This window comes from Apium graveolens, chromosome 11, assembly GCF_009905375.1.
Source record: "Apium graveolens cultivar Ventura chromosome 11, ASM990537v1, whole genome shotgun sequence".
NCBI lineage: Eukaryota > Viridiplantae > Streptophyta > Magnoliopsida > Apiales > Apiaceae > Apium > Apium graveolens.
Genome location: NC_133657.1, coordinates 205,096,864 through 205,124,594, shown reverse-complemented (window position 1 = coordinate 205,124,594; position 27,731 = coordinate 205,096,864). Strand labels below are relative to the sequence as shown.

The 27,731-nt window shown below is 34.3% G+C and overlaps 5 protein-coding genes and 1 non-coding gene across 11 annotated transcripts; 1 reads left to right on the top strand and 5 right to left on the bottom strand.

Moving 5' to 3' along the window:
* Positions 1-837: 837 nt before the first annotated feature.
* Positions 838-2,861, bottom strand: LOC141698351 (uncharacterized). Its single transcript, XM_074503040.1, has 2 exons — positions 2,636-2,861; positions 838-2,031 (listed from the first exon to the last, which is right to left on the bottom strand). Exons 1-2 carry the CDS (start codon positions 2,856-2,858, stop codon positions 1,106-1,108), a joined length of 1,149 nt encoding a protein of 382 aa, XP_074359141.1. The 5' UTR covers positions 2,859-2,861; the 3' UTR covers positions 838-1,105.
* A 5,315-nt stretch (positions 2,862-8,176) lies between these two features.
* On the bottom strand, positions 8,177-12,239 carry LOC141696968 (uncharacterized). Of its 3 annotated transcripts, none has more exons than XM_074501131.1 (4): positions 12,127-12,239; positions 11,282-11,504; positions 9,851-11,072; positions 8,177-8,781 (listed from the first exon to the last, which is right to left on the bottom strand). In XM_074501131.1, exons 2-4 carry the CDS (start codon positions 11,501-11,503, stop codon positions 8,753-8,755), a joined length of 1,473 nt encoding a protein of 490 aa, XP_074357232.1. In that variant the 5' UTR covers position 11,504; positions 12,127-12,239; the 3' UTR covers positions 8,177-8,752. The 3 variants fall into 3 exon arrangements, with proteins under 3 accessions (XP_074357232.1, XP_074357234.1, XP_074357233.1); XM_074501133.1 differs by lacking the exon at positions 12,127-12,239 and adding an exon at positions 11,893-12,120; XM_074501132.1 differs by lacking the exon at positions 12,127-12,239 and adding an exon at positions 11,932-12,120.
* Positions 12,240-14,664: 2,425 nt separating this feature from the next.
* Positions 14,665-17,700, top strand: LOC141695085 (thymidine kinase a-like). Of its 3 annotated transcripts, none has more exons than XM_074499332.1 (4): positions 14,665-15,089; positions 16,377-16,521; positions 16,908-17,029; positions 17,099-17,229. In XM_074499332.1, exons 1-4 carry the CDS (start codon positions 14,758-14,760, stop codon positions 17,172-17,174), a joined length of 675 nt encoding a protein of 224 aa, XP_074355433.1. In that variant the 5' UTR covers positions 14,665-14,757; the 3' UTR covers positions 17,175-17,229. The 3 variants fall into 3 exon arrangements, with proteins under 3 accessions (XP_074355433.1, XP_074355432.1, XP_074355431.1); XM_074499331.1 differs by lacking the exon at positions 17,099-17,229 and adding an exon at positions 17,383-17,700 and having other exon boundaries at positions 14,666-15,089; XM_074499330.1 differs by having other exon boundaries at positions 14,670-15,089; positions 17,215-17,700.
* Positions 17,701-17,760: 60 nt separating this feature from the next.
* On the bottom strand, positions 17,761-17,834 carry TRNAT-AGU (transfer RNA threonine (anticodon AGU)). The gene has a single exon. It is a non-coding gene; the product is annotated as a tRNA-Thr (tRNA).
* Positions 17,835-19,043: 1,209 nt separating this feature from the next.
* On the bottom strand, positions 19,044-21,913 carry LOC141698311 (putative pumilio homolog 20). Of its 2 annotated transcripts, XM_074502987.1 has the most exons (6): positions 21,571-21,913; positions 20,372-21,002; positions 20,125-20,287; positions 19,860-20,026; positions 19,511-19,760; positions 19,044-19,398 (listed from the first exon to the last, which is right to left on the bottom strand). In XM_074502987.1, the coding sequence occupies exons 1-6, from the start codon at positions 21,878-21,880 to the stop codon at positions 19,261-19,263; spliced, it is 1,659 nt and encodes a 552-aa protein (XP_074359088.1). In that variant the 5' UTR covers positions 21,881-21,913; the 3' UTR covers positions 19,044-19,260. The 2 variants fall into 2 exon arrangements, with proteins under 2 accessions (XP_074359088.1, XP_074359087.1); XM_074502986.1 differs by having other exon boundaries at positions 19,511-20,026.
* Positions 21,914-23,396: 1,483 nt separating this feature from the next.
* On the bottom strand, positions 23,397-26,784 carry LOC141696873 (scarecrow-like protein 13). Its single transcript, XM_074501004.1, has 2 exons — positions 26,637-26,784; positions 23,397-25,447 (listed from the first exon to the last, which is right to left on the bottom strand). The coding sequence occupies exon 2, from the start codon at positions 25,203-25,205 to the stop codon at positions 23,583-23,585; it is 1,623 nt and encodes a 540-aa protein (XP_074357105.1). The 5' UTR covers positions 25,206-25,447; positions 26,637-26,784; the 3' UTR covers positions 23,397-23,582.
* Between the last annotated feature and the right edge of the window lie 947 nt (positions 26,785-27,731).

The following is a 27,731-nucleotide window of genomic DNA, read 5'->3' as shown; positions in this document are numbered from 1 at the left end:
GTATTTTGTTAATATCCAAGATTTATTCCCACCACTTTAGTTATGCAAAGATCTTTAAAGCTAAGAAGCAAGGATACGGGTGCGGGGATGCGGGTGCGCACTGCAAGGATACATGGATTCGGTAAATATAATAATATGGGGACAAACTAATAGTTTTATGCAAATTGTATCAAATAGATGATATAAGCATCTATAACACAAGAATTTAAACTAAAATTACTTATATATGTAGTATAAATATTAAAAAATATGTATTTTAATTTAGCAAAAAAAAAATATGTATTTTAGTTGAAAATTTTTGAGAATTCTGAACATCGGAGTATCCCCAAGAATCCGAGTATCCGATACGGGGGTGCGTGATGATACGGGGATTCGTTGGGTGACCGAAGAATCCCTGCTTCCTAGCTTTAAAGATAGTAAAAATTATAGTAGTCAATTAAGTTGACATGATCCATAATGGCTTTGGTTTTTGAAGGTTAAATTTCCAGTCTTGGTGAAGGTTACATTCCAAGATCTGGGAATAAATTTGGAAGCAATGGAATTGGGTACAAATGATTCCACTTTCCAACTACTCCCTCCGTTCCAATTTATTTGTCATAGTCGGATGCCCCTACGTAGAGTATTTTACTTCCTTGAAGACAGGCACAGGCCTGATCAAGGTTATGTGGCAGTGCTGAACATCAGCCCCCGGGGCATTAGCCCCAGGGAATGTCGTTCTTTTCACTTGCCTGGTCTTGCCCTTGGGCCTGTTAATACAGTTTATGCTTTTATATGGGAGTCAAGTTCTATGAAGACCACGTTTTTGTTATATGGACATACATATATTTATTTCTCGTATTGTGAGATAAAAAGATTATAGCTACAAACATGTCTCTTAACATTGCATAAGAAATGTAAACTAGGTGAGAAAGGAGAAAGATAATTATCATTACTTAAACTTACTTAAAACTGCAAATTACAAAGAAGAAGTTATATCTAATTAGAGAAGAAAACAAGTGTGGTTAAAAAAATGTCACCATTGTAACCTAAGCATGCTTATTTCTTAATCGTGCTCTATTTAGCGAAATTCAGCACAGCATCTCCAGAACCTGCAACTTGGCTAGGCCTATAGAGTGTAGGCACCAAGTAGATTGCTCACTTTGCTCAAGCCATAGTTTAGCCCACCAAGCTGGCCTCTGATTGAGTTCCGGTCCTTGGGAAAAGCTCGCTTAACCTCAACCATTTTACCATTGAGTTCATGGAAAGACGTTCTAGCTAGCACCTTATCTACTGCTTTCTCTGAATCAAATGTGATGAATCCGAACCCTCTAGCGCTCTGAGTGAAGTGATCATACTTGACCTCAACATTCGTGATTGTCCCGAATTGATCAAAGTAAGTCTTGAAGTCACTCTCCGTGACTGTGGATGCCAAACCTCCTACAAATATTCTTGTTGGAATTGTAAGCCCTGTCGAACCATGAGCATTGCCACTGAACCTGTTTGCAGTTTGCTGATCATCTCTAGGAACAGCCATTTTTGCTTCCAGATGAGGAAGAGACCGGTATAGAATCTCATTCATAATACGCATACATCTTACCAATTCCACCACAACTGCATTCTGCAAAACCATCACTTGCTCATTCCTCATAGCCATTGACACAATACCTCGCGGATTGGTCCTTCCAGTAAACTCTTGATTACCGTATCCATTCTGACCATTGCTCCTTGTTTCAGTAAACTCTTGATCGCGGTATCCATTCTGACCATTGCTACTTGGTTGAGTAAACCCTTGACCTTGATCACAGTATCCATTCTGACCATTGCTACTTGGTCGAGTAAAACCTTGACCAAAGTATCCATTCTGATTCATCGTAGAACAACCAATGTAGCTTGGACTGTATGCAGGGGATGCACCAGCTGGCATAGACAATCCCGGAAATCGACTTGCTTCATTGTACAGCCTAGAGTATCCAGGACCAGTACTAATCCTCATTCGTTCATCAGTGTTGAAGAAACTTGGAGGCGCAGAAGGCACTGGTGCATAGGGAAGTTCTGTAAACCAAGAAAACACTACTTAGATTTCACAACATAAAATACAACAGGTGGAAATTGCAGAACAAGCAAGTGATTGACTCTCTTTATAATGCTTTTTAAAGATTTAATCTCATGCTTTGATCCATATAATTCCCCTTCAAATTATTCAAAATTAGATTAATAGTCCATGCATAATTATGCATTGAATCATACCATTAAATTCTTTTGCATATACAAAATTGCTCGTTTAGTTGTTATACCCCTGCTATAACTATAACAACTAAACGTTAATTGTTATACCCCTGCTATAACAACTAAACGAGCAACAATTTCATAAAAATCCGAATAAAATCTCGAAAACGCAAAAGTACACAGCTAATCAACAAACAAAAACATGAATCATGTTAATACTATATATACCCCTGCTATAACTATAACAACTAAACCGATAACAACTAAACGTTAATTGTTATACCCCTGCTATAACAACTAAACGAGCAACAATTTCATAAAAATCCGAAGAAAATCTCGAAAACGCTCGAAAACACAAAAGTACACGACAAATCCACAAACAAAAACATGAATCATGTTAATACTATACAACATTGTGAAGAAAAGTTACCTCTGTGGCTCTGACTTCCCCGGAGAGCATGATCAACAACTTGAGGCCCTAGAACAGAACTGCCATGATCAAAACCCTGCGGTTTCGGAGAAAAACAAGAGTAATGTGAAGCATAAATTCCAGTATGATCATTATTTGTTGAAAAACTATCTTGATCACCACAACTCAAATCAAGATTTCGAAGAGAAGACATCATGTTATTATAGCAAGTATAAGTCTCCATGAAAACAAAGTGCAGCAAGAAGATTTATGTAATGAAACTCATGGACTTTGTGTGTTTATATAGAGTAATCTCCTTATTTCTATTCATGCAAGGATTCGAAAAGCTGAAAAAAATTATATTATATTATATTTTATTTTATTTTCCTTGTTTGAATTGAAGTAGGATTCGAAAAGTATGAATGTATCGAATCCCCGCGTTTATGGTATGGTTTATGTTGGAAGCTACGTTTGTGGTTTGCTTATTAAATTATTTTCTTTTTGTCAAAACAAAAAAAAATCTTTTTCTAATTTTATTTTCTTTTTCTAGTTTTTTGTTATTTAATACAATAGGGATCGAAACTAATCGATTAGGGATTAATCGGATAATTAGGGAATTAAATGAGAGGAATAATTAAAACATTAATCAGATATAAATTAATATTACTTTAAAATTTAATATATAGTCATTTTTATGATTAAGAATATTATTTATAAATTATTAATAATAATTATCGAATTTTAATAATCTAACCGATGAATTATATTTTTAAGTATCAATCCGGGATTAGTCAGGAAATTTTAAATAAAACCGTTGTTAAGAGAGATTTTTTCAAAAATATTCAATTCCAAAAGTATTTTTACAAAAATGTTGTCACATTTTTTAAAAATTTGCAAAAATATTTTCGATTTTTTTATAAAAATAAGATTTTCTGCAACTAGATACAAAAATATATAAACTCCGTCCATGTAATCTCAAATGCAACCTAATTCCATATGGTTGATTTGTTACACCTTATATTTATAAAATATTTTCGGAAAATGGTAAAATCGCAAGAAAACTTTAAAAAGTTGGAATTTTTGGGAATTTCTCGTGTTTAAAAGCCTGACATACTTCGAATATAAACAGAGCAGGGAAAAACAGACATTTACCAAATTTAAAACAAGATGAAAATGATACATGAACTAGAGGTGGTTTGACTCGGCCCGCTCGTTAATCGGCTCGTTAAAAACTCGTTTGACTCGGCTCGTTGCGTGCCGGTCTATTATTCGGCACTAACCGGCTGTAGAGACGAACCGAACACGAATCAGTAATCCAGAAATCGCGAACGGACCGACACAGCACGCGAACCGGCCCGTGTAACCCGTATACGAGCTGGAATCTGCTCTATTCGTTATTCGGCCCGGCACGTGGCGAATAACCGGCCCGCAATTGTCTTTAATAAAAATGTTATTTTATTATGAATTAGAATTTAGAGCTCCCTATTCTTCGAATTACAGTAATTATTACATCATTAATAGAGTTTCAGTTCAACCTTTTCCTTAATAAAGTAATATTTGAAAAATTATTTAGAGCTCAATTGTTTATGATTGATGAGGATCAAGGAATGAATATGTTAATTGGGATTTGGCTATGTGTACTTGTTGTGATGTTCAATTAGAGAGGACGCAAACATGGGTTGTGAAGCTTACTTGGACAATAAGGAATAAAGAAGCGATGCACGAAGTTGGACAAGTAGTTGATTATTATATAATTATTAATTAGAATTTTGCCTGCAAGTTTTTACCTTTCGCCTGAAAGGGTTTTTCTAGTTTTAAGCACTTAGGATTTTATTTTCCTATTTGGATTTGGTTTTTTTCCTTTTTATATTCGGGTTTGGTTTTTAAATTTGTTTCCTGGAAGGATTCAGATATTGGATAATTCAAGCTGATATTGAATTTCTCTTGGAATCTTATTGGATTTGGGTTATTGTCTAAACCTATAAATACCCTTCTCATGTAATATTTTAAGGGAGACAATGGATGATATAAAGTTTTTGTTTTGAGATAAACTATGAGTAGTTTTTCTTCCCTCTAAACTTCAATTACTGGATTGTTTTGAAGGTTATATTCGAATTACTTAATTTCTAGATTGATCTAAGCAATTTGAGATTCAAAGTTCACGTTTCTGGATTGATCGTGTTCTTTTGAAATATCATCTTCTTCTCTTATCCCTTTTCTTTTCTTCTTTCTTTATTTGTGGAGAGATCCACATCAATTTGGTATCAGAGCCAAGGTTTTTTCTCCAATTTCTTAATTGTTGGGAGATCTAGATTTCAAAAAAAAATTACTATTCACGAGTTAATGTTCACGGGGTTACTGTTCATGGGTACTATTCATAAAAAAAATTCAGATTTTTCTTATGGCTACAGATGAATTGTTCAGAAAATTACTTGGAAAATTGGATGAGATTGATAAACGTACTCAAAAGCTTGCTAATTCAACGGAATCGAGGTTTGATGAATTGGATAAAATTTTAGTTAAGGTGAAAGATAGTGATGAAGTTTATGATCCTGATATAGAGCTTGGTTATTTTACAGGTTTGGGTAGCATAGATGATTTTGTTGAATGGGTTACACAAGTCGACAAGATTTCTGCTTATACAGGTTGGACTGAGATAAGAATATTCAAGATTGCAGCGCTTAAACTTACAAAGAAAGCATGCTTGTGGTTTGATAATCTAAACATAAAAAGAGTTAGATCTGGAAAAAAAAAAGATTATGACTTGGACATCTCTGAAGAAGAAATTTCGTACAAAATATATTCCTTTGCATTATAAATTCGAATGTATAATGAAGATGACATCCCTCTCTCAAGGTACTATGAGTGTTTCCGAGTATACTTCTGAATTTTATAGATTGCGCCTTATTTGTGACTTGGAGGAGACGGAAACAATTAAAATTGGAAGCTTTATTCGTTGATTGAATTTGCCTATTTATCGAAAGGTTAAATCAAGTCCATATATCTTATTTAATGATGTATGCAATATTACTTTGGAATTTGAATCTTTTCAACAAGACGAGAAATTGAAGTCTTCCCTTCACGAGTTTACTCTTTCAGAAGAAACTAAAGAAGAAGACTTTGTCAGTGTGGAGAATGTCGCGGATCTTGTTGTTGATTACCAGGTGTTACATGTGGCGACTACATCAAGTTTGGATAAAAAGGATGAACCAGATACAAAAGAAGCTATGATAGAGAAGCATGAAGAAAGAAAGTCACTTGTTGAGAAAATTTTGGTTGTTGAAAAAAATCAGATAGATGCATCTCCTAAATTTGTGTGTGACGACATTGTTGAAGGAGAAGAGATACTAAAGGAGAAGTTCGAAACTAAAGAGGTTGTGTACAAGGAAAACAACATCATCCTAGTGGAACACAATGATTTTCTGGGGGTAGAGAACTTGTTGAATGCACCTATCTCATCAAACTATCTTATTCTTTCGAGTTTACTTTTACTTCCAAAGATATTGCTGATGGAATTGAAATTTAAGGCTTTCAAGTTCTACGAGAAATCACCTCGTTGTGTGCTTATTCTTAAATACTTTAGAACTCGAGGACGAGTTTTTTTCAAAGGAGAGGAGAATGATGAGGATCAAGGAATGAATATGTTAATTGGGATTTGGCTATGTGTACTTGTTGTGATGTTCAATTGGAGAGGACTCAAACATGGGTTGTGAAGCTTACTTGGACAACAAGGAATAAAGGAGCGATGCACGAAGTTGGACAAGTAGTTGATTATTATATAATTATTAATTAGAATTTTACTTGCAAGTTTTTACCTTTCGCCTGAAAGGGTTTTTCTTGTTTTAAGCACTTAGGATTTTATTTTCCTATTTGGATTTGGTTTTTTTCCTTTTTCTATTCAGGTTTGGTTTTTAAATTTATTTCCTGGAAGAATTCAGATATTGGCTAATTCAAGCTGATATTGAATTTCTCTTGGAATCTTATTGGGTTTGGGTTATTGTCTAAGCCTATAAATACCCTTCTCATGTAATATTTTAAGGGAGACAATGGATGATATAAAGCTTTTGTTTTGAGATAAACTATGAGTAGTTTTTCTTCCCTCTAAACTTCAATTACTGGATTGTTTTGAAGGTTAGATTCGAATTACTTAGTTTATGAATTGATCTAAGCAATTTGAGATTCAAAGTTCACGTTTCTGGATTGATCGTGTTCTTTTGAAATATCCTCTTCTTCTCTTATCCCTTTTCTTCTTCTTCTTCTTTCTTTATTTGTGGAGAGATCCACATCACTGATTCAACTATATTACATCTTTTTCCTTTTAAATCTTTATTTAAGTTCAATATTACACAAAACCATAACTCCGGTTGTAACATTTAACTTTAGGCCTCCACATAAATTAACTTGTATATTCCGTGTGTGTATACAACTTTGTTTTAAAAAAAAAAAATTGTTTTAATTATTTCATCAAATAAAAATAGGAGTAGTAAAAGGTAGGTTTGTACTTTTAATTATTTGCAAAGTTTGTTTGTACAAATTTATAAAATAAAACAAAAGAAAAAATAAAACAAAATAAATAAACAAAAGTTGTATGCCACTTCGGTGTCAATCAAATCAAGAGTTTAAACAAGCCGCGGTTATTCGCGGTTATTCGGCCACTATTCGTCTGACCTGTTTAATCGCCCCGAACCGCCGACTCGCCGGAACCATTAAATTCGTCTAATTCGCGAGCCGTTCACGGCTTCATATTCTGTCAACTCGGCACGGCACGGCTCGTGCAGCTATACGGGCCGTTCACGACTTAATTGGCTGTTAAACCGGACCGCCGGCAATTTGGCCCGGCACACTCGGCCCGATCGTGTGGCCGGCCCTGACATGAACATAGCAATACATGATACATGTAAATGCCTAAATGGGCCTAAATGGAAGCAAGGACCCAAGTCTATTTAATATATGAGGAACATTAGGACCACGACAACATTATTCCCCACTTTGAAAATACACATTTTATTAATCAAAGAAAACAGATGAAAGGTCCAGTGACTTATCTAGCATGGATTTGATGCATGGGGATAAGCTTTTAAAGTGACCACACACCAATACGATACAATGAGTGATTCTGCTCTTATACATGTCACCAAATGCTTCATTGTATCACTATCTTCTTCTATCTATTACTATCAAGATCCAACACAGACTAAGGGACCACCAATCTTCTGGCCTACTAGTGGTTGGACTCAGATAACAAAGTTCAGTCTTGTAATCACTCTGCTGTTCTTAAGTCCCTGTTCAAAGCTGTACACAGTTCTTACAAGGGAAACTCTTTTTCGACATACTGAGTTAATCTCGCAAGATAAGTTTCACGGATGTAAGTGTCTACTTGCTATTCGCTAAGTGTAACATCCTAAACATACAACATTGCATGGATCAAGAAACTCTTTACTGATAGAAGAATTTCAGCTATCCGCTAAATGTAACATCCTAGACATACAAGATTGCATGGATCAAGAAACTTTCACTGAAAGAAGAATTTCAGCTATCAAGATAAGGGGAAAGCTAAGCAAGTACAAAAATAATAAATATATAATATAATCGTAACAAAAAAAAAAAATTCAGGCAAAAGAAATAAGTATCATCTAAATTATTCTTTGGGGTTTCCCTGAAAACCCCCAACAGCCTTTTCACAAATATAAATCAACCAAATGTTTCTTACGCTACTCGTGGAAAAAAAAATCCAGAACGAGGAACCACATACAAGACAAGAAGTTTGCTACAATTACAGGCACTGAAGAAAAAACTAAACAAAAAAATAAATTATAAAAAAGTCTTCTTTATATTTTCTGTGTTTTATAGGATCGTGTCACCGGAGATGCATGCATGCTCAAGTGTTCTTGACCATGTCCCGTGACCCAATTTTACATCTCATCCAAAATCCAAAAGAAAATCTCTATTCAAATAAGTTGAGTTTACGCCTTACACAGAAATCAGAATCCCCCATAAAATGCTTCTCTGATGAGCTCTATGAACAGGTTCCTAATCAAATGTACTTCTAAACTGAAAAGTCTCCAAGCGTATATGAGTAATTCACATTCCTCCATTTTTGGTACACCAGAAGTTCTTACCCACTTAACATTGTGACATTTATATAATAATCTTCCTAGGTAGCAATCCTGAATCAAATAAAGATAAAGAAAACATAAGAACGGTGATGTAAAAGTGTTACCCGATCAGTCATATTTCAAATGTACATGGTTAGAACCTAAAAGAGACAAGAGCCGATAAATGGATTATAAATTGCAGAACAACTGCATCACTAAACCACCATATCAATTATTTACTTGAATACATATAACAAAAATGATGTTATAGAGGCAGATTCTTTCAGTGAAACTAACAAGGACACTTCGATGCTTTCTAAGAAGGGGTAATCTATCGACACAATTTATGAATTTTTTAAAACTATATTTTTCAAGGATTGAGATGCAAAGGAGCTATTTTTTAAAAGTCTGTAGTTGAATCAACAAGCTGATACTAAAAAGAACAATCAACGCACCGTGTGATGCCTGAGCAGCCACGAATTATTAAAATATTGAGATCTGTATACTTTAGGGAATTATATAAGAATAATGTAATGAGCAACTTGTTTGGGAACACAACTAAGGTTTTCTATGTCTGTGACAGTAATTTCTAGCTTTAATACAGTCTGCGCACAATATGCAACTCCTGAAGCCACAGAATATGCAGCTCCTGAAGCATCAAGTTGTGCTCTTTAAAGCTTTAGGCTAGATGTTAATCTAAGGAGAACAAAGATATATATATATGATAAAGACTAGAAAGTTGATTTCATTTGACTTGACATGTATTCAATGTCAAATAAGTCACAGTCAAAGTATGATACGGAACATCTATAAAAATGAGGAACTTAGCTATATGGTTTAATTTCCAGAACATCTATGTAAACTTTATGCATGCGCAAGAATAATACACATTTAATGTGAGATCCCGATTCCAAGTTCTTCCACCTATCTTACAAAGGGAAGGATTTCATATGCTCTAAGTTGAGAGGTCTGGAGTTTTCAGTTAAGAACAAGTTCAAACATTGATGTGGTGATTAGTTTTAAGTGTTGATTTTCTTCTTTTTTTTGTTGCTAAATTCAAGTATTAATTTAACACAGCATAATAATATTCAAGCGTAAATGAAATGGAAAAATAAAAGTTAGTAGCAGTAGAGAGGTTTACCTCTATTAGATCTATCTGTAACACTATAAGCACCAACATAACCAACATCATCTCTAGGTGTAACTTCTGAAACTGCATTCCTGAGGTCATAGCTAAAACTTCGAGGACCCTCAAGATCAGGAGACGATAAACGCCAAGTGGTGTCCCCATAGACTGAACCACTGCCATTAAAGTTACCATAAGAAACATCGTCACCACTATCTGCAGCAGCATATGATGATGTTGGAGATGGAACTATATTGCCTCTTGTGTTCCTTGCATGACCAACTGGACCCAATTCAAAACTGCTTTCAGCATTGCCAAAATTAATATTTTCATGGCTGAAAGCAGAAATGGTGCCTCTGTCTTGACCTATAGTGGATGAGGAACCCCAAATGGCTCCAATATTACCAAGTGCATTAATCAACCCAGTATTCTCATTGCCAGAGCCCATGAATTCAGCAGAGTTGGTTGAGTTAGCATAATTGAGACTGTTATCCCCCCATGTGTTCCGGCTCACTGAATTAAACACAGAACCAATTCCACCAGCACCACCTATGCCGTACCCAACTGGACTGCCATACCTATTTGGACTCCCATTTTGAAAAGCATTCAAACCACGATTATAACCAATATTAGAAACAAGGTTTGCAGCGGGTTCAAAATTTGGTCCGAAACTTGGCTCAAGATTTGGCCCCACACCATAATTAGAAGAACTGAATGAAGGATATACGCTGCGGCCAACAGTAGCCGGACTAAACCTACCCTCCATTCTTAGTCCATAGCCTCCAATAGGGCTTGGACTATAACTCTGAGTGTAGGCATTAAGTAAATTGCTCACTCTGCTCAGCCCATAGTTTTGCACTCCTAGCTGGCCTAGCTGGCTCCTGATTGGTCCTGGAGATAATTCCTTAGGAACAGCCCGCTTGACCTCAACCATTTTACCATTAAGTTCATGGAATGTTCTAAGTAACACCCTTTCTACTGCTTCCTCAGAATCAAATGTGATAAATCCAAAGCCTCTAGGCCTCTGTGTGTTATGATCATACATTACAACAACATCTGTGATGATCCCAAACTGATCAAAGTAGTTCTTAAAGTCACTCTCTGTGACTGTGGATGCTAAACCTCCAACAAATATTTTTTTAGTACGGATAGGACCTGGCGAACCTTGAACACTACCTCCACTAATCCTATTCGGAGTTTGTTGATCATCCCTGGGAACAGCCTTTTTTGCTTCCACCTGAGAAAGCACACAAGTAAAATTTAAAAATACAGAAACATATTACCAATTTATCCAACAATTGCAAAAGATAAAAACTACCACTTCAAGTCAAATGCAATTACACAAATCGAAAGAAATATAATTCATGCCTATCGAATGCTACAATGTGGATCCCTAATATTCAATACAAGCAGCAAATAAACACAAAATAAATATACGCAGCTTACACTTCTGCCATCAATCATATGTTTGTCTTTGACAACCCTTTCTGCAACTGCAGGATCAGCAAAAACAACAAAACCGAAACCACGAGCACGACCCGTTGTTCGATCTTTCATTATCACAGCTTCCACAACTTCACCAAATGTTTGAAAATATTCTTTCAAACGATCTTCATTAGTATCCCATGAAATCCCACCAATGAACAACTTTCCAGGCTCCATTTCCATTCTACACACACAATTCAATCATCCCATCAATCAAACATACCTGGAAAAATCTCAAATTCAAATAAATCCATTCTATATACACAATTTACAACAAATATCACACAATCCAGATCAAATTATCAAAAGGGCAGATCTACAAAACAATTATACACACACATACAATCACATATCAATCTGACAAAACTCTACATAATCAACATCAACAAACCCCATCACACAAAAAACCTTGAAATGCAGATTAATCATAAAGATTCAATTTTTATCAACCAAAACACCAAGATTTTCAAAAAGATTCAATCTTTATCAACCAAAACATCAAGATTTTCATCCAAGATTGTTTTGATCATCAATCAAACAATACCCAACAACAAAAATCATTAAAAACATACATAAAGATTCAAACTTTACTCAAAATTTTCAAAAACAACCTGAGGACTTGAGCTATAAATTTAACAGATGGGTATAATCTATATGTATATATGTATGTATATTAAGATCTAAGATGGTGCATAAAGAAGAACAGAGGGCGAGAGGCACCCTCTTTTCTTCTCCTTTGTATATAATTTTTTTTCTTGTTTGTAGTTTACTGAAATGGCAAAGACAAAAAAGAGAGGTGAATTTACATAGCCAATGGAAATGGATATTTATATATTTGTTTTGCATTTATATTGATTGATGTGTATGTACATATTTGGTTATCATGTTGTGTAAGAAATGTGAAGGGGAGACAATGGAACATGGTGACTTTCCAGTTTTAGTTATTGTATTTTTAAACATGGTCTTTATGCAGAGTTTCAAAATGTATGGTAAAATAAAAAAACAAAATTTGTAAATGTCATGGGAATATAATTTTGATTTACCTTAATTAAATTTAATAAAATATCTTAATGTAATGATTACAACTAAATGTACATATGTACAATATTAAATAAGTGCGAGATAACGTACCTGATAAGCGTTTATTTCTTGCGAGATAAGGTATCTGATAAGTGTTTATTTCTTGTCGTGAAAGGGAAAGTTTGATTTTTACTTGTCCGGAAATTTATTAGAACATATTGTAAACATACAAGTTTAAATATTCAAAACACAAAACAAAATTATGTTACTGAAATATAAATCATACAAAAAGTATGTCCTGGATATCTTTTATCGTAAAATCTCTGTTTTTTTTGCAGAAGTAAATTTTAAATAATAATAAAAGCAATCAAGTTACAAATGTGAAAGTTAGATGAATAACTAAGTTGTATAGATAACAAGATGCGTCGCGAGATCTTGTTATTACAAAACCTGTTTTATACTTATCTCGCACGAATATATTTGGAGAACAACTTATTCTCCGTCAAAAATAATTAAATTTAAGTATCGTTATGATATGATGAGAGATGTATTGTATGATATTTTTTAGACGATTCCAACTAAAAAGTAAGTGTTGGTGAATTTTCTTGCTCCTTTAATAAAAATTAGATCAACTCTTAGACCGAATTATGTTTTGATATACACCTAAAATATCGAAAAACAAATATCAACGGTGTAAGAGTAATCATTACAGTTTTATACCATTCGGCTACAATAGAGTAATTTGTATCTGAAAATTCATATGCTCTTGCCTATGTATATGACTAGTTGAATTTGTCATATTTAAACCACTAGAAACCATTAAACTACTCTCCTTGACAACTACAGTCTACAACAAGAATGTTAGGAGTATGCAATTCAATTGTTTCTATTAAATTGACCTGTATGTTGTACTAGATTTGTAGCTTGCAAGTGAAAATTTGTGATGCCAAGTTTACTTCGTTTGGAGGCAAGGGATGAAAATAGAAAGAGGCATGTATCACAAAAACATGTTTTTTAGATGGCCTATCGCATGTTAAATAATCGATTCACCTAATATCACGTTTCTATTCACTCGAAAAACTATTTTTAGGTGGAAAAGTGAATTATGGGTGTTCTTTATTGAGGTAATACCTTGCATTCATATTCGTATTCTAATTAAATATTTGAAATATTCAGAGTGATAGTCAACCGAAAACTACGAGACACCCTTATATTATATTCCAACCAAGGTTGTAAGACTCGAAAATCAGACCTGCTCGGCTACGTCTCCAAAATTCGAATAATCAGACGATTTTTCGAGTACTCGTTTTCAGCATCCGAATACTCACTTAAATTCAAATCAGTTTACCTCCAATTTTCGAGTATCGTCCGAGTTGACCGAGTTTTAGAAAACTGATTCCAACACAACGTGTGAAGTTTGTGAACAGAAGAGATATATGGTATGCCCACTCATACTATGAACAAAACAGGTAGACTTGAACCATATGCATGAAGTCATTAGCACATTGCTTAGATATTATGCCCAATTGCTAATGGGTGATGTAATTGGCCTACTAACCCCCTAACAGGCTGTAGTTTGGAGACTTTTATGCATTGCTATTACAATATTAACTTGTTTAAACATGATTTGGAACTCAAGATATTCTTTGTTTTGGGACATTCCAAGAGTTTGGCATTCAAATGTGATTTCATTTCTTTAATCAGCATGTATGTCTACCTCAAAATTGTTAGGTAGCACTTGGAAGGGTGGTAAATAAATATTAATGGGAATGAAATTAGTAAATATTTATTTGAAAAAAAAAACAGAGACTCCGAATATTTAGAATTTTTTTTCAAATATTTAAGAAATTGTAACTTTCCTCAAAATAATATAAGATCCGGATCCGGATCCGGATCCGCGTACATTTATACGCGTTCACGAATTAAATTTCGACACTTGTATTATCACGTTATTTTTATCATTATTTTGATACATAGGACAATGATTTAGCTAAGGTTTTGCAAGAACCTCTTGGATTTGGAAGTTATCCCTTTGTTCAAAATTGAAAATATGGTTAAGAATTAAAAATAATATAAAAAATATATAAATAATCAATCAAAATATTAATAAATTCAAAGTTTTATGAAACTTTTTAATCAAAATATTGAATTAACTCATCATATCATTAATCACCATAAATTTATAAATATATCAAATTTCACACATTTTTATAATTGAAAAAAACCAACATATATCATATATCAAGCAAAATTAAAATCCAAGAATATATTTGAAAAATATTATATTCACTTGTATCAATTTACATTTTTCCCTCCATTCTAAACCCCTATACAGTATATATACACACACTTCCCCTATCTCTATAATTCAAAACCCCTAACCCTAAACCCTAAAATCAAGAACACACCTTCACTTGATGCTAAATCCCACACTTTCAACAATGAAATCTCTCCTCTCTCCATCTCTCTCCACTCTTTTTCCCATTCTCTCCAACCCCAGATCATCCTTTTCCTCAATTTCCATCCCTTTGATCCTCAATTTTTCGAGATTTTCGAACACTCAAAACCCTAATTTTTTACCTGTAAAGCCCATGTTTTGTCATAATTCGAGCTCAATTAATGGTGTTTCGTTGCATAGTGAGGCTTTTGAGCGACCCTTTGGGGAGATTCATGTGATTTTGGGGCCTATGTTTGCTGGAAAGACTACTACTCTGCTCCGTCGTGTTCGAGATGAGAGTGTTAGTGGCAGGTTAGGACTTGAAAATTTGTTGAATTTGTTTTTTTTTCGGGTATGGTTGATTACGAGAAATTTAAATAGTCACGCACACGTTTGCCTGTAGCTTGAATTTTCGATATTTGGGAATTAAGGATGAGGGATATTCGCTAGGCTAATTTTTGTTGAATAATTGTATTGTAATGTTTTTAAGTTGGATGTGATAATACGGGGCAATAAAGAATGGTTTTTGGGTACATTATGTATTTATCGATATATTACATTTTTTTTGTGAGTATAGGGAGAAGGGGACTGATGAATTGAACTCATAACGACACATGAAGGAGTAGATTATTTTTTCTACGGAAAGAAATTGTTTTGAGGTTTAATAGTGAGGGAATTTTGAAATCGTGCTAGTTGTTAAGCAATTTAACTGCATTTTGCAATTTACATATAATGGTATGTTAATGTTGTTTAAAGTAATTCTTAGTTGAGAAAAACACAGGAGATTTGTGTTTTTGTAGAAATTTTGACGTTGGACTGTCTTCTTTAGTTCTTTGTCATCAAACTTGGGTTGGTTGTTTTTAAGGTATCAAGGCTCTGTGATGTGCAGAATTAAGAAGACACATAGTCCTGAATGTTGATATGTCATTTTGCAGTGTGTGTGCTTTTTGTGTATGTAATTTGTATGTAAATACGAGCATGTGATACTCTAGCTCTTGTTCTGAAGTGGCTCTTTCTTAGTTGTTAGATTTGATGATTTTTTGTCGTGGAAGATGTTTCTAATACCTGCGTACAGAATTTGTTACTAGAAGTTTACATTGGCATGCCACTGCTGTAGTAGACTATGTTACGATAAAGTGCACAGGTACTATAAATTAAGGTCCTTATTGTAAGGCTCACCAGCTTCAATGCTCAAGCATCACCATTCTAATTACCTAGAGGATCCTGTTTAGCTTTCTCCTTGCTACATGTTTTCAGAACCTTTTATTCAGATAGTCTCACATTTGAACCGCCTTGCTTTGTTACTTGCTTTTTGTTAAATTGAGGTGAATATTTATATCATTCTGTATAGTAGGCTCTTACCTTCATAAGTATATGGTCCTGTTCCCTTCTTGTAGAAAACATGATTGCATTGTGTTTCTAATAGCTACAGTGAGAAATGCATCTCATTTTGAGTAAATGTCAATTGCAGGTTTCCAATCACTTTCGGGACAAAGATGCTCATATTTACAAAATTTTTAATAAATGAATTTGAATCTGCTTAAACTAAAATTTAAATTATTTCCATATTGTAATATTCTATGTATTGGCTCTATGCAGACGAGTAGCAATAATAAAATCAGATAAAGATACAAGATATGGCCTGGAGTCTATAGTGACACATGACGGGGAAAAGTTTCCATGTTTTCCATTATCACATCTATCTTCATTCAAACAGAGGATTGGCCCAGATGTCTATGACAAGGTATTTCGGTGTTGACTGTTAACAATTCAAAATTTTCTATCGTTTATGGGTTCTGTGAGTACATACATGTATAATGGATATTTTGTATAACCAAATTTCTATTATACTGTCTAAGTGCTTCAACTTAATAAATTTTGTATAAACAAGCATTAAACTTATATGGTGTGAAGCGAAGCGGGCAACAATCCTAGTACATATATAATTGGTATATGCACTTCGATTCGTACAAGGGGATTAGATACAATAAGTTTTATTCCCGTAAATCATGGCTAATGTGTGTCAAAAGATTACTAGCTTCATGCATTGTCTAAGACCGGCAGCTTCATAATTTGGGGTGAAAAAGATTATGTCTAGTGCCCTTTAGTATTTTCTCCTTCGTGTGACAGCTAGAGGTGATTGGAATTGATGAAGCGCAGTTTTTTGGAGACCTGTATGATTTCTGCAGTGAGGTTGCCGACCGTGATGGAAAGACTGTGATAGTTGCTGGCCTAGATGGTGACTATTTAAGGTAGTACACATTTTTATACAATCTCAACATTATGTTGATGGTACCTTAGCTTTCTTTTTCTATTTTTAGCTTTTGGGCAGCTAGAAAAAAAACCGTAACCTTATCAATCCGTGATTGCACAACATATCACAGCGACCTTCTTTAACAAGTTATGTTGTCTCTGTCCCTCACTTGATATTTGGTAGGAGGAGGTTTGGTTCTTTACTTGATATAATTCCTCTTGCCGACTCTGTGACTAAGTTGAATGCTCGGTGCGAGCTTTGTGATAAACGTGCTTTATTTACATTAAGAAAGACAGAGGAGACAAAAACGGAACTTATTGCTGGTGCTGACGTATACATGCCTGTATGTAGAAAACATTATGTGAGCGGACAAGTAGTAAAAGAGACAACAAGGACCATCTTGGAAAAGCAGAAGGATCAATGTAGCTCAGTACCATCGTAGCTTCTGGAGTTACCTTTACTGCAATTTTGCTGGTTTTAAAGTTCAGTTTTAGGAAATGACATTAAGTTTGTATATAAGGTTTATTGCTATTTACGCCGGTTTTGTTGTAATTGTACTGGGCATTATTCTTGATCAGTAGAAATTTGTAGTAGTGCCAAACTTATGTTAGAGAAATTTGTAATACTGTCAGACAGATGATTTTATAACAAAAAAGTGTCAGATAATCAGTCTAGAGTAGTAACAAAGAAGTGTATTCTGTATGTCAGATTTTCCAAAAAAAAAATTAATGCTTTCATTGAGAGTTGAACTCAAGACCTCCCGCTTACTAAACGGGTGCTCTAACCAACTGAGCTATGAAAGCTGATCTGTTCAGATTCAACTTTTTCCCTTGTTATTTGGAACCCTTTGTTATTACTTGTGATCAAATAAATAATTTTTTTTTGTCTTTTTATGAGGAGATTAGATATTTATTTCTTTTGTTTTAATCAAAGGATTACGACAATTTATTAATTTATTTAGGGAATATTATTTAGCTTGTCTTCCCTTTACAATTTACTTGAAAGTTATTTTATAAGTACTAGTACAATTTTATGAATTTTTTTTAGATAAATCATTATGTCACATGTTATGATTTCGAATTATTCGTTAATAATTCTAATTCATTATTACACCTCTTACATATATTATGTTCAAATTTTTCAATAAAACTTTTTACCGCCCTCTTACATAAGTTTTGTGTTCGAATTTTCAAATCGGAGCTTATAAATAAATTTCACCAATAAGCTCAATTAAAATAATTTTTTGAATCAAATTATAGGTTTGATCAAATAAATCCTCTAATATTAGTATTTGATAATTAGTTTTTTGAAATAGTTTTTTATCCAGAAAAGCTAATTTTAAAAAAGCTATTCAAGTAAATAGTACAAAAAGCTAATTCAAACATCTATTTATTAAATAATTTCATTCAAAACAGTTATTTCAAGCTAACGGCTAATTATCAAACAAACAGTTATTTCAAACCGCTACAGCTAACAGCTAATTACCAAACAGGACGTACATGTCGATTTTTGAAAAAATTTAACAAAAATAGCCATTCTGAAAAAAGTGGCCAATTTTGGCCGATTGAATACTTCACTGTCAGTTGGATATCCCAATTTGTATAAGATACTCCACTAATAGTTGGGTATTTCATATATGATGGGATACTCCACTGCCAGTTGGGTATCTTGTATAAAGTGGATACTCCACTGACAGTTGGGTATCCTATCGGCTAAAGTTGGCCAACTTTTCAGAAATTGGTTATTTTTGTCAATTTTGTGTAAAAATAAGCTAAATTTGTCCTTCACCCCTCAATCAGTTAGTCAAAACAGTTTTTTCAAACTGTTACAGCTAACGGCTAATTATCAAACAAACAATTATTTCAAACCGCTACAGCTAACGGCTAATTACCAAACAGGACGTACATGTACCTAAGATATGTTTCTAATGAACTGGACTATCAAAACAAAAGCAAATTCATGCTGCACAAGCATGACTACTAAAAATAAAAACTTGCATTTAGCAGGCATATTGTGAGAACTGAACTGAAAACTCATTGCAAGTATTACAACTAAAATGTGCATTGTAAATACAAAAATAAGCAAGTGTTGGAACCTGAAAAATTGCAACATTGCAGAACAAAGATTGCTACTTCAGTACACAGAAAACACATGAGCTAATTTCATAAGGCATAAACAGAACCAGATGACAGAACTTCTGCAATATTTCTAAGTTTGCTTCAACCCGAATCATCGATGTCGGGGATAAGCCAGGTCTTGTATCCTGCTAGCCAAATTTCTTCCTGCTTTAGTGTCTCTCAGCCTGTCCAAGCCTGGTAAAAGGGCCTTTATGAGAGAGTTACGAAGCTGTAAATTACAATTCTGCGCCTGTGCAAGTACAAACAAAGGATATTTGCAAAATGCAAGGTGCATTAGTATTCATCATAGCATTAGTATTCATCATAAGAAATTGTAAACAGAAGAAAATTCTCTCTTTTACCTGTGTTGCACGTAGAGCTGTTTGGATCACGTAGTTACCATACTCATTGCAAGCAAGTTCAAGTGCCTGTTTTTTCTCCAGGATCTCTTCAAGGCCTTGCATCACTGCAGAACTACATGCCTCCATGCATTTTTCCACAACGTGACTGCCAGATTTCTTCGTGGACAGATATATGTAGTGACCCCTCAGTTTTCTGCAGATTTGATCACCACACTCTGGAATCTTAACTGCATTCTGCACAATATAGTTCCTGGAAGGAAAGAGACATCGATTCATAGTACTAATTTCTAATATATAGGTATCGTTGATCAAATATTCACGTGAATCAACAAAAAAAATTGACAAATACCCATAAGGATCATATGCAAGAGAGACTGCATTATCAATAACCAGCTGTAGAATTCTTTCCCTTTCGAGATAGTTGGTTGCAAAATCGATGCAGTCATTCAAGGCCAGGCAACCTACTTCATCCCTGGCCAATGTGTCAAAATGTTTAATTGCTTCTTCATACAGTACCTGAGTCCCAAAAGATGAAATTAGGCATATGTAATCAAAATAGACAAAAACAAATTTAAGGAAAAGAATTATAGATAAAGGTTGGCAAGTATAACTACCATGTTTGCCTGAGAACCAAGCAAGTTGAGACATTCTTTAAAAACATGTCTGGCTGTTTTGTTAGTTGCTAGCTCCACAACTTTAGGTGCAAGAGCTGATGTCAAACGAAAGCGCTGTGGTGACTTCTTGAGGTGTTTAATGAGTTTCTGAAGCGAACTTGAGCTGTTTCAGAAGTTGGCAAGTTCATTAGTTATCTCCAAACATAATGTTAGTTGTAAAGAGGGTTTTTACTGAACATATACTCACCCTTCCTTGCTACAGGCAGCTGTGACTAGTAAGTCAGGTTCAGCTGCAAGCTTCTCCAGAATTTGCTGCAGTTCATATTCTCCGCAAGATTCTATAAGCTTGTCAATCATATGGTGTCCATATTGATCCATTATTAGCTGGTATATATGATCAAGAACTCCCACAAGTATAGCAGTTTTATGCTCCTGATTTCCGTCTAACAAAAGATTCTGCAAACACATCGAGCCCTCCTTCATCATTGCTGTTGATACAATATACAGCGGATTGGCTAAGCATGCCATACTCGGGACATAATTTGCATTCCTCGACCCTTGATTACAGTATCCATTCCCAACATTACTCTTTTTTTGAGTAAACCCTTGATCATGGTATCCATTCTGACCATTACTCCTTGTTTGAGATAGCCCTGGACTACAATATCCATTCTGACTCGTACTGTAACCACCCAAGTACCTTGGATCGTATGCACGGGCTGCATCACATGGCACTGGTATTCCTGAATACTGATTTGCCACATTGTTCATCCCGGAGCATTCAGAAAAAGGACTAGTTCTCATTCGCTCATCATCCAAAAAAGTGCTTGTACCGACAGGATTCTTCAGCACAGAAGGCACACACGAATATAGATTCTCTGCAAACCAACAATACCTAATTAATTCTTGCAAAAGATAGTACATAAAAAACATACATGTACAGAGCACAGAGCAGTAGCCTCAGTTTCAAACAAACTAGCAAAGACAACAGGGAGAAATTGCAGAACAAGCCAAAGCCAATCTATTACTATTATAAACTACATTATAAGATATAGTCTCGAGTTTCCATCCTCATCAATCCCCTTAAAACTCTGAGGGATTAGTTAAAAACCAGTAACATGATCATATAATGAACCAATAACATAGCAGAAAAATCTTTCCAGGTTTATTCCTCAGAAATTCGAACTGTTCCTAAGTAAATCGTGCCTATAGAGTACATAGTTAAGTGAAGAACTGACAGAGTCATAATCAAGTCAAATTCCAATATCAAACAGATCAAATATTTAACCATATGTTCCCTACAATGCATAGACCTTAACCCTACTCTTTGATCAGAAACTTGCAGCTTATAAAAAATCTCGAAAACACGAAAACAACATAAACAAGTACATCAATATGCATGATCACACACACACACACACACACATCAGGATAAGAAAGCATTACCCGCGCTACCATGGCGTCCCCAGGGGCCAGCATGATCAAGAACTTGTGGCCTATGAACTGCACTGCTGCTCCAATCACTCTGAACTTGTGGCCTATGAACATTATTGCTCCAATCAACATACTGAAGTTCAGGAGAATAAGAAGAGTAACATGAACCATCAAAAACACCATGATCAAGATTTCTCAAAGAACTTTCTTGATTATTGTAAACCACATTGTCCAAATCAAGATTTTGCAGAGACGTTAGGACATTATCGAAATCTCGAAAATTCGAGGAAGTTGAATATAATGGGGCATTATGGTTTTCCATGATCAAGATTTGAAGTATGAGGAAAAGAGCACAGAAAAGATGGTATGAGCAAGAACAAAAAATAATGAGACTAACTAATAGGCTTTATATAGATGTTTATAGGGACACTATTTAAATTCCTATAATAATTGTAAAACTAGTTCTTGTGGGAATTGGGTTATTAAATTATTGGAAAAATCTAGATTTGGGATTCGAATATTGTCGTCGAGAAAGATTCGGATTTCCTTATGTAAAGTAGGAATTAATAAGATGATGTCGTAGATTTTGTCTTGTGTAACTCAGAATCAAATCGACTAATTTTGACTTGTAGATTATATATATTTCACATAAATTTTGGGCAAAATAAATAAAATTATAAAAAAAACATTTTTTTAATTTATGGCAAAAAAAATCTAGGACGAAGCATTGTTCTAAAAAACGGAATCGGCACTATTCGGTATAGCAACCTTTTAGTGATTAATCGGATTATTGGTGATTAATCGGATTATTGGTGATTAATCGGATTGATTTAATAAAATATAAAAATAATTAATTTATTAAACTAAATATATAAATTTAAGAAAAAAGTGTAGTGATTAATCGATTATAAAATCGAATCGGCATACCATATTAAAATGATTAATCGGGTGATTAATCGGTAAAATCAGTAATTTTTAAAATAGAGGGACGAAGTAACAATCATGGTAAAGTCAACATAAACTTTTAAAGCTTATTGATGATTTTTTTATTTTAGTTTGAGTCTTAATTTGAAGACTATTGACTAATCACATATCTATTATTATTCAAATTTGATTTCTTTAGTATAGATTCTTTTTTCTTTTTTTTTTTTAAGTTAAGCACGCTTACAAATCTAGCTTGTCTTTCATAAGTTCAAGCTTCAACATTCGTAGCTTGTCTTTCATAAGTTCAAGCTTCAACATTCGTAAAGTAGTCAGGTTCGAACGACATTCATATAGAATCCCAAGTTCCAACCTTTAACATTAATAAGACAGGTTCAAACGACATTTATATTAGTCAGATTTGAAATCCCAAGTTCAAACTTTCAACATTAGTAAGCCAAGTTCGAACGATATTTATATAGCCAAATTTGAAGTCCGCTGCCATTTTCACTGGGATGACAATTCAATTTTGTATCAATAATGAATTAATAATTAAAATTTTAGATACAATTGAAGGTTGTTATACAGAAACATTTTATCGATGTATCCAAATCTCTAACAAAGGTTCTTAGCAAAAAAAAAGATCTCTAACAAACGTATTTAACCACCACACTTTAAAACGTAATTTATTTTGGAAAAAAAATCGTTTAAGCTAATATATAGCATCTGTTCTCGGATAAATCTCGGAATGAGTAAGAATCAAACCGAAAATCCGAAACTATGGTGGATAAACCTGAACTTCACCTCTAAGCTATTCTTTCAATTATATAAGATTCGTCAAAGAACTAAACCAGCTCACCCTAGTCCAACGAGTCCATGACCATAGCTATGAATATGAAATCACTAATTGCAAGGCATTCAGAAAGATTGAAAACTGAAATTAATCTATTGCGTGTCCTTTGTACTACAAGATAATACTTAAGATTTTATGACTAACCAGACTAAACTCCATCCTACACGTACCACCATTATCATTGCATAAAACTTTAAATTCTCACCAAAAATTTACAGAACCTGCGTATCAGACACTAATTTTATTGTTTTCACCTCCATGCCGAACAAGTAACTAAATCTCTGTTCTTCCATCGAAGAAATAACGCCCCATTGCGATGTTCAAGCCTAAAATTCCCACTATACTCCTTTAACATATCTTGTACGACGCCTCCCACGGTGTAACTCAGCTGACATTGTGTATATCCAGCCATCGAAAGTCTTGACCTCCACTTCCCGAAAAGTTCATGCCTTTCCACCCTCTCTGCCCCCTCACATGCTATCATGTTGACAATGTCTCGTGCCACACAATGTTCCTCTGCACTTATCCTCTGCCTATCATCTCTAGAGCGAGATGCATCAATTGCTTCGAACATGGCTGTGTAATAGTCGAGTGTCTCTCTGAACCGGGGTAAGAATGGAGAAGTGTTGGTGTTGGATTCTTGCTCAACAAGGGTCACCACCTTTGGGGACAAACTCTTAATCAATCTCAGTAACCGGTCCCGATGATTTGCGGTGCTTACACTTTCATCTGGCATATGGTGCAACACATACGGAAAATTCACAACTAGCGCCTCACCATGGCGAACACTAAGGTTTTCAAGCTTGACCTCTGAACCATTTATGGCAGCACCGTGAAATTCAAACGGTACCCCACATGATTCTGCAACTTTTGTTAACCTTTGCCCAACCAGTTGAAGGCCCCCACCTCGAGCATAAGCTGAATTGGAATCATCAACTCCTGTGACGCGAATCATTGGGGGCCCTCCAGGCCGAGATGAGAGATCCTGGATGAGGGATACCCACTGGCTACCTTGCGCTATTTGAAAATCAATAATATGGATTCTGGGCTCATTTTCTATGGCTTCTTTAATGATAACATTGGAAGACATGTAGGCAAATTTGTAAAACGGAACAATTTGATAGATGACACCCATGTAAGACATCAGTTCAGAGCTTGTGGGCTCATTGCATTTCAGCTTTTTGTAAATTATGCTCCCAGAAGACAACAATCTTGCTTTAATCCCTTCCATCATGTATGCACCCAACCGCTGCATAGGCTCCCCAGTAACTGAAACCATTCGTTCCAATACATTAATTAGCGGGGCTACATTTGATATATCACTATCTGCTGTTGCTTCAGCACAGGCAAGAAGCACTTGTTTCACATCCAACCTTGGAATCATTTGCATCAATCTATCAGACTTCGTCAAAGAAGTGACTTCTGGATTCATACTGTTGAAGGAGTAACTGCAAACATCATCATCTTCGGAAAGCAACTTACTTTCTAATTCCCTCAGAATGTGCTTCAGTACAATGCCATCATCAATCATGGAAGAGCCACTTACTGGTGACCCATTCGTATTTTCAGGAGATAAATGTTGATCTGACCGGTATGACTGAGAATATTGGGGAGATAGAGGACTTCGATTAGACGAGATGCTTGCACCAGAAGGGGAATCATAGCTAACATAATCAGCAGGAGATGAGTCGAGGGTGAAAAACTGCTCATTGTAATGAGATGAATCTGCTGTCCCTTGACTGCTATTATCTGAGGAGACATTGTTGTTCAATATCTTAAAGCGAGACACACAATGTGGTTCCACCTGCTGCATTGGTTGGTGATACAACCTCTGTGTGGTCCCTGAACTCTGACTTCCATGGAATGTTTGCATTTAAAAATTACTAATTGACTTGACTGAAAAACTGTAAAATATCTGCAACTATTTCTGAACAAAGTCCAAAAGAAATTACAACTACTAGAAAGTAAAGATGTCCAAATCAGCCTCGGAAAATCACAATTATCTGAGAAATCCTCATGACACTAGAAAGCAGAAGCATGGTCATCTTTGTACTAGATATTCAGATATGTTACCACCTCCAAGAACAAAAAAACGACTATGGTACAAGGCGAAGCCTGCATAAAGAAGACATATTTAATGGAGATTATGTTGATAATGCAATTTAAGGCAACGCAATTTTAGTCCAAATAATCAGCAATAGCGAATATAACAAAATACCCTAACTAAAAGTTATCTGGCCTAAATAATATCATTACTTGAGAAAAGCGATTGTCCGTCATTTCTACTCAAGACTTGTGATGTGACAAAAATATGAACAAGGAACTCACACTGAAGGGTACTGCTATATTTCAATATGCTAATCAGTATAGATATGCAAATAGACAGTAAGATGACACCCAACAAAGCTTTATAAAAAATTAAAAATTAGAATGAAGAGCTGAGACATAATAAAAGGTGTTGACCTTTCTTCCAAAGGCTAGTAGGTGACATTTGTGTTTCAATTTGCATACGAGATTCGGAAGAAAGCAACATAAAACAACTAAACTGCTCAAAGCAGTTGATAACACTAGGCAGCAATAAAAAACTCCAATTCCCTTAATCAGAAATGTCCATTACTGACAAATTTCAAGCCTCGCAGAAATCCAAGAACTCTTTACACGAGAAAAGGACTTGATTGATCATAAAACATCACAAACTATGTTAAGGTCACAATTCGAGTTTTAGCTTACAGATTTCTCACACATACGTAAGCCCATTTGAACACTCCTCGTTTGCCAAATTTAGAAGCAATAATGAGACTTACACAATAGCCTAAAATGGAAAACTTGAAGCATCTTAATAATCATGATTGTACAATAATATAATCCCAAATCAAAAATGATAATTACATCTAAACCACAAAACTTAACATCGTAATCAAATCAAATCACACCCTTAAATTCACAAAATTTAATTTTCAATTTATCATAACATATCAAAATTAATACACCCCATGAACAAAAACTCAAAAGGGTATTCAAATAACACAACATACAACAAAAATCACCCAAATATGAAAAACCCCATGTCAATTACACAACAAAACACCAAAAAAATCAAGAAAAAACTGGAAATTTTAATTAAAGATCAAATATTTAATTCAATCAACAAAAAATAACACCAAAATCACCCAAATCAACAGAACCCCATGTCAAATACACACACAAAAAATCAAAAAAATAAGAAAAAAATGGAAATTTTAAATAAAGATCAAAACTTTAATTCAAGAACCAGGGTTTTAAGGGTTTTTCAATACAAACATACCTTAATAAGTGAAGCAGTGGCCTAAATTTTGAGACTTAGGTGTGTTTTGATAGACAGGTGAGAGAGATATACACTCAATGATGATGTGTTTATGTAAAAATGTCTTCTGTTCAAATGGTAAACTCTAGATGTGTGGCTTTATGTTTCTTGTATGGTCTTTGTGGTAATTTCTACCCTCGATGTTTGGGATAATTACAGGTTTGCCACTGAGAGGAGCATTTGGACCGACAAGAGCCTAGGCCCTGACAAAAGTGCTGGTCAGTGGTTTAGTTTCAGCTACATTGACTGGTTTTAGAGACCATGAGGGAATATTCCTCTTCTTTTTAAGGTCAATATTGAAAATTGATAAGAATTTTTTTTATTTTGCTATATAAATTGTTACACAGAAAATATATATTAAAATTTTAAGCTGTGTTCAAAATTTAGATTTCTTTTTTAAAAAACAAGTGTGGTTTGAATGAAATAGAGACTCGATTAGATTAATTTTCTAGTATTGATATTTGATACTCCCTCTGTCCCCCTCAATTCTTTACATTGGGGGACGGGGTCTCTACACGTACTTTAATTCTCTTATTAAATATAGTTACAATTTTTTTTTAATTTTTTTTCTTCTAAATGAAAATATAATGTTTAAATTTTTATACAAAAAAAATAATTTAAAAATAAATTCCGGAATTATACTTTATACTTGTCTTTAAATACATGTCAAGCATGTAAATAAAAATATAAAAAAATGAGAGCGACGGAGGTAGTATTTGATATTTGATATTTGATATTAAAGCGATTAAAATAACGGTTTAAACCCTATTCGCTAATTTTGATTTTTTTAATGAAAGTTACTTATTTTATTTATAATACCGCTAGTTAATAGTCTAATTCAATTCGTTATGACTAACAATTAACCATTAATTAACAGGTAGAGCCTGAATTCATTCCGAAAAATATGTTTGATTTTTTTAAAAAAGTTATGATTGAGGAACTTTATGAAATTTGATTTTATCTATAAAATTTTGGTTTTACAAATTAAAAAACCTACTCATAAAAAAAATCTGATTCACGGAAAAAAAATTATGATTCTTTTTAATTTTCAGTTCT

Bases quoted from the DNA above. Each gene is read 5' to 3' on its own strand.
- LOC141698351 (XM_074503040.1), bottom strand. From the start codon at position 2,858: ATGGAGACTTATACTTGCTATAATAACATGATGTCTTCTCTTCGAAAT. The intron at 2,032-2,635 runs GTAACTTTTCTT...CTTGGTTTACAG, and splicing joins GGGAAGTCAGAGCCACAGAG to AACTTCCCTATGCACCAGTG.
- LOC141696968 (XM_074501131.1), bottom strand. From the start codon at position 11,503: ATGGAAATGGAGCCTGGAAAGTTGTTCATTGGTGGGATTTCATGGGAT. The intron at 11,073-11,281 runs GTAAGCTGCGTA...GTGCTTTCTCAG, and splicing joins ATATGATTGATGGCAGAAGT to GTGGAAGCAAAAAAGGCTGT. The intron at 8,782-9,850 runs GTAAACCTCTCT...TATTTGATTCAG, and splicing joins TACAGATAGATCTAATAGAG to GATTGCTACCTAGGAAGATT.
- LOC141695085 (XM_074499330.1), top strand. From the start codon at position 14,758: ATGCTAAATCCCACACTTTCAACAATGAAATCTCTCCTCTCTCCATCT. The intron at 15,090-16,376 runs GTTAGGACTTGA...GGCTCTATGCAG, and splicing joins GATGAGAGTGTTAGTGGCAG to ACGAGTAGCAATAATAAAAT. The intron at 17,030-17,214 runs GTAGTACACATT...GATATTTGGTAG, and splicing joins CTAGATGGTGACTATTTAAG to GAGGAGGTTTGGTTCTTTAC.
- LOC141698311 (XM_074502986.1), bottom strand. From the start codon at position 21,880: ATGGAAAACCATAATGCCCCATTATATTCAACTTCCTCGAATTTTCGA. The intron at 21,003-21,570 runs GTAATGCTTTCT...GTTGGTTTGCAG, and splicing joins GGGACGCCATGGTAGCGCGG to AGAATCTATATTCGTGTGTG. The intron at 19,399-19,510 runs GTAAAAGAGAGA...GTACTTGCACAG, and splicing joins CAGCTCTACGTGCAACACAG to GCGCAGAATTGTAATTTACA.
- LOC141696873 (XM_074501004.1), bottom strand. From the start codon at position 25,205: ATGCAAACATTCCATGGAAGTCAGAGTTCAGGGACCACACAGAGGTTG.